Source organism: Ailuropoda melanoleuca, chromosome 9 (genome assembly GCF_002007445.2).
Source record: "Ailuropoda melanoleuca isolate Jingjing chromosome 9, ASM200744v2, whole genome shotgun sequence".
NCBI classification, from domain to species: Eukaryota; Metazoa; Chordata; class Mammalia; order Carnivora; family Ursidae; genus Ailuropoda; species Ailuropoda melanoleuca.
This window is the reverse complement of record NC_048226.1, coordinates 3,069,029-3,075,028: the sequence shown is the minus strand read 5'-3', so window position 1 is coordinate 3,075,028 and position 6,000 is coordinate 3,069,029. Positions and strand designations below refer to the sequence as shown.

At 43.9% G+C, this 6,000-nt stretch overlaps 1 protein-coding gene across 1 annotated transcript in view; it reads left to right on the top strand.

Annotated features, from left to right (window-relative positions):
• ADAMTSL3 (ADAMTS like 3) overlaps positions 1-6,000 on the top strand; it is a 236,922-nt gene that overhangs the window by 175,839 nt on the left and 55,083 nt on the right. Inside the window, exon 18 of the mRNA XM_034668882.1 lies at positions 4,883-5,012. Within this exon, the coding sequence (XP_034524773.1) occupies positions 4,883-5,012 (130 nt within the window). The remainder of the gene's footprint in view (positions 1-4,882; positions 5,013-6,000) is intronic.

Here is a 6,000-nt window from a genome sequence, read left to right as displayed (position 1 = left end):
GCTTCCCGGCGCCCTGACACGGCGGCTCCCTCCCCCTTTGTTTAGCTTCCGATATCTGTGCGCGGTTTCACGGCTTCCCGCTTCGTACCTCGATACTCAGCGCTGGAGATGTTCATTTGTAGAGATCCAGATGTATCTTCCTGCGTCTCAGGCTGATTCTGTGGATGTTCCTGCTGGTCTGGTACCTATCCAGCTCAACTCAGGGGACCGGCTGAAAAAGGGGTCCCCTACTCCTCCACCATCTTAACCTCCCCCTGTGGATGTAATGATTTTAACATGCCTTTGGACTTCCAAATGGAGATGCTAAGTAGGCCATGGCGTGTGTGAATCTGAGGCAAAGTGTAAAGATCGAGGCTGGAAATACCATTTATGAGTCATCTGTGTATGGAGAGAACTGAAGCTGGGGCATGAATGAGAATCTTCAGGAAGAGAATGGGTGGCCACTGAAGACTTGAAGAGTCCATCCAGTGGAGTGTTGGATACGGATGTCAGATTTGAAAGGATGGAGAGAGGAGAGACAGATGACAATATGGAGATGAAAATAATAGACATTTTGGGGGCAGAATTTTTCTGTGATAAAGAAGACAGAGAGAGGGAAGAGGCTAGAAGGCATTATGGGTTTGTGTGTGTGTTGTGTTATTTAATGACTGTGTGGCTTGGGCACGTTCACAAAGAAGTGAGGAAGCTCTGGAATGAAATCGAAAGTCGAAATAATCAACAGATTTCCTGGGAAGGTGGAAAGGAGTGAAAGCCAACACATAGTGGTGGAGATGGGTCTTCAGCAGTGGAAGGGGCAGCTCCTAATTGAAATAGGCCGGGAAAAGGCCATGAGGATGCATATGAGAGGCTCGGGGTCTGTATGCCTGATGGCAGGAAGTTCCTTGTTTCGCATGTGTGTGTGCGTGCATGCACATGCGTGAATATTTGTGTGTGAGTGATTTGGGGAGTGGATGCATAGATGTGAGGTCACAGTGTCACAGTCTCTTCTTACACAGCTGACTACAATGTGCTAGTATTGGCCCGCACGCAGTTGCCTGTGGGTATCCTCGTTTCACGTGGCAGAGTCCAAGCACGCCTTCCCACAAAGGGGTAAATGGGACTGAAAACGGAATCAGCCCACTGTGGGCTCATGTTAGCGTACTCCCCACGGAGATGTGTTCCCGACACGGAAGGTTAGCAATCGCTGTTTTGTTCTCTTCAGGTCTCCTCGAGTCATGACAGGCGTCTAGCTGTAGTTTCTTCCAGCCACTCCGAATGTACTTGGTCACTTCCTCTCAGGCTCCATTGATGTTTATGATGCCCTTCATGCGGCCAAATGGTTTCAACAGTCCTTAATCTTTACCAGCTGTGTCCTCCGCTGGTTGCTAAAAAGAACTCACCTCTTTGCAGCGCTGTAACACTTGCATTTGAACACCGAGGATGAGGCTGTTCTTTGGCACTTCTCCAGACCCAGAGCATGTCATGCTTCCCCTCTTTTCCGTGACCTGGAAGTTTAGAGTAGCATCCCCTCCTTCACAGTGACTTATCAGCTGAGGGAGAGGACGATGGCTTAACTGTTCTTTTCAATATGGCCCTGGGCTTGACTCTGTAATAGAGCCTTGTATAAGGCCACACTCTGTGAAGGAGATACGGTTTCTTTCCCTTTGTAGATGTCATCATCAGGGTTATAGTAGTTTTGCAACACGAATTGGAATTTTCTGTACCTTTCAACAATCTTAAATAGTTTATATCATAGGGAACCTGGGTGGCTCAGTCGGTTAAGCATCTGCCTTTGGCTTAGGTCATGATCTCAGGGTCCTGGGATCAAGCCCTGCATCAGGCTCCTTGCTCAGCGGAAAGTTCGTTTCTCCCTCTCCCACTCCCCCTGCTCGTGTGCTGCCTCTGTCTCTCTCTCTCTCTCTCAAATAAATAAAATCTTTTAAGAAATAATTTATATCATGGATATTATCTGTTTAAAAAGTTTGAAAGCACTGGTTCCTACCTGTTCTTGAGAGGAGAACAGGCTGGATCTTTGACGTTATTTTCAAGCCCCCAGCCACCCCTGCTTATTGTTGTGTTCACAGTCTTAATTTCCAAATAATTTCCCTGAAGTAGGGTTTTTTGGGGGAAAAAAGTCATCTATTTCATGACAATATTGAAATTATTATTACGAGTTGTTTGGTCTCCGTTCACTTTAAGCCTCTCTCTTGTCTTTTTTTCTGGCCACAGATAATGTGGGAGCCATTCACTCTTTCTGACCAAGCAGTTACATAAGGAATGACTTTTGGAAAATTCTAATGGCTGGACTTGAGGGTTTCATTGTTTATTATTTGTTTACAGTTGGACTCTGTTGTGGTCAGAGAATGTGACCTGCATGATTTCTGGTTTGGGGAACTTACTGCAGTTTACTTTATAGGCTAATAGAGGGTCAGTTTTGGTTAATATTCCGTTGGTGCTTCAAGAGCATATTAATGTCTCTTTCTAGGGCCCAAGGCTCTTTGGTTATTAAATCAACATTCTTTTCTTATTCAATTTATTTTTTCGTATTTATTTTACAACTTGATGTATTAAATACTGGACAGAGCACTTTAAAGGCTCTCTGATTAGATGTTCTTCATTGCTCCAGGTATTTCTTATTGAGTGTGAGTGAGTGTGAGTGTGTGTGAGTGAGTGTGAGTGTGTGTGTGAGTGTGTGTGAGTGTGAGTGTGATGTTATTTGGCATGTTGAATTACTCAAGACTTGTGTGCAAGAAACCCAACTCAAGCTAACCCTAAGCCAACAAAAGGAAATGCATTAATTTTCTCTGCTTCCCTTTTTTGAGTCCTTCCCCTCCTCCTCTAATCGTTAATTCATTTCTTGATGAAGGCTTTGAATATTATTTCTGTCCCCAAAGACCCTCTTATTATGACATTGTAGAAGTCAATTGTGGATGGAGGGATGTTGCCTCATGCTACCAAAGGAATTGATCAGAAAAATGATACTGAAATTTTAATGCCTCATTTACTTTATAGCTCCTAAATGCATCACAATTATCACCCAAGTTTTGCTACGTATAAGATGAAATAAACATATTTATATTTTTTACTTCTACTTTTGAAGATAAAGGTTCTATCAAGCCTCTTGAAGTGAAAAGCTTTAAAGTCATCTCATAGGTCAAGTATGTGGGGTGGAAGATATTGTTATGGCCATCTTTGGAAAATACATTTTACCTCAATAAGTGACCTAAGTCATCTAGTAATTTTTTGCATTCGTTTGAGTATGCTTGCTTTAAGACAGAGCAATTTCTCATGACTGTTCTAGCACTTCATCCACATGGTTAAATGAGAAGGCTCCAGACCTTTAAGGTCCACCCACTGTGTCTCCAGAAAACTTTCTAAAATAGTCTTTGTATATATTTTCTACAGAATTTTGCTTAGAAATTAAAATATATGTGAAAGATAACCGGACTTTGATGAAAAAGAAACGTAGCCCTGCTAGAAATGAACATCTGTACCCTTGTGAAGTCAGTAAGGAAGCCTGACATTTGCAAATGGAAACTGGTGGTTCAGTTGTAGCTGTGTCCCCTTGGTATCTCAAGTTAGCCAGTGTTTATTGAAAAAAAAAAAAAAGTTTCACCGGAGATCCGTGGAGATCGAAGACTGCATCCCCCCATGGCCAGGAACGTAAGAATCCAGCTGAAGAAAGCAGGAGAAATTTTAGCAGAGAGAACTGAACATCACCAATGTATATTTTACATATCCTTTTGGCCTATTCTGCATTCTGTAAAATATCATAAAACGGATGAATTGAAACATGGCATTTGGAAAGAGAACCACAGTCTTCCAACATAATGGAACACACATTCTTGCATGAAACTGAATACATTTGCATATTTCAAATAGCAGAGTCAAGTTGCTATTACAATTTTTATGTGATTTTTTTTTCATCAAGAGTTTGATTTATATTTTGTTCAGTTCTGATTTTCCAATAATTCTTTTTGTCTTGATAGACGAAGAACCGTGGTTGAGACGTGGGCTTTGGGGCCAGACAGACCTGTCTGGCCTCAAAGGAAAGATCAGCCTGTGGAAGTGTTCCTATTTGCCCAAGAAGCAGTCGCTGCTTTGGGAAGAGGGTTGACTGTATTGCATTTTGGGATCCCTGTGGGACGAAGACAGAGCACTGGCCTAGGAGATAGGAAATCTAATTTTTAGTTTTGAATCTACCCCTTTTTTGCTGTCTTAACTTCTGTCTAAACCTCAGTGTCCTCATTAGTAAATTAATAAAATGTGGATGATGGTACCATTCTTTGGACTTCACAAGGTTATTGTGGGCCCAGATGGTATAGGTGAAAGCACTTTGTACACACCAGAGCACTCTCCCAATGGGAGGTATTGCTGTTGTTTTTGCTAGCAATGGAAATATTACTAATTATAGTAATAGTGAACAGCAACTCACACCATAATGAAAATTTTAATAAGGGTTCTGTGTCAAAGTTATTAGCACGTGTGCGGTGACATAGAAAAAATGTTATTCTTCGGGAGCTGATAGGAAAATTCCCCTTGGGAAACTATGTTATATGTTTGGGAGGAACACTGATGGTTCAGTTGAGGGGACTTTGAGTGCATTTGGAATGCAGCTATGTCTGAAGGTAGATGGGAGTTGGGGTGCTTCTTTGTGTTTCAAAGTGAGCGTATTTGCATGGGAAGGGCAGTGGGCTGAGTTTAAAAGGTGACTGAGAGAATATGAAAGATGGGAAGAATTGGAAAATGCAAAGTTGTTTGCTCCCAGGTGCACCCTGAAATCAGCCTGTAGTCAAACAGTATAGTGAAAGGGCAGTGGCTTAAGAAATCCCGAGACATATTTTTCCCCCCACAGTAAGTTATTCTAAGTCATTTGCATTTTTTCCCTCTCTCCAACCTCCAGGCCATCAAGAAGCCATAGCAGTGTGCTTGCACACCCAGACCCAGCAGACGGTCAGCGACACCTTGTGCGATACGGTCCACCGTCCTCCGGCAATGAGCCGGGCTTGCAACACGGAGCCCTGCCCACCCAGGTATGTGTGTCTCGTGCTCCCAGGACGCTGTGTCTGATGGTCACACCCTCTCCTGCAGAGACACCCACACGTGCGTAGAGGCTTACGCCTCCACCCAAGGTCAATCACTTGGCTTAGGTAGGCGTTCTCTCTTCTCCACGTTCTCTAGCCAGATTCCTGCTGGGTGCACAGATACCGCTGTGTTGAGCAGGAATCCCCATTAGCCCAGCTCCTGTGGATGAACATCAGCTGGTCTGTGCCGGCGGAACCACGGGGCCTGCGGTTCTGTTCCCTTTCTCCTCTCTGTCTCCTCAAGGGAGCTTCTTTGGCTCAGGCCACACCAAAGAGCACACGACCTGAGGTAGAGTTAGCACCCATCGCAGTCAGGGCGCCGTCCATATTCGTTGAATGATTGAGCAGATCTCCTGCTTGTTACCTGTACACCGTGTATTATCACCCTTCCCACTGACTTGCCTTAGATCTCAGAGCGAGGGGTGCAGTGTTACAGGCCTCCATGAATAGATGAGGTCGACTAGTTTTTGGTCTCCTTGATCTGAAAGGTTGACCCTAAAAGTTAATCTGCTTCCTTGCTTAAGTCTTATGAGATCCTGGGGAATTTTATCAGAAGGGAGGTAGATTTTCCCTGTGTTCCTCCATCCCTGGGCGTTGCTGGCTGCAGAGGGCATGGCTCAGCATCATTGGTTTCTAACATAAGAACTTCTGGAATCCAACCGCCAATTTTTTCCTTCTTTACTCCTTTACCTTTGTTGTCTGGATCATGCTTCCATCACGAATCAGTTGCCAAAAATACAGCACTCATTCTCAGTCCACTCCCCTCCCTCTTTGCCAGAATCTCTTAACTGCCTCTCCGTAATCATATCGCCCATCTAATGAGGTACCTTTATTCCCTAAAGTCAAGTTTGCGACATCTGGGAACCTAAGTGACTGAGGAAGATGATTGTATCCCTCTGGTCATACTGGAGTAAGGACAGGTGTATTTTATGTTTAA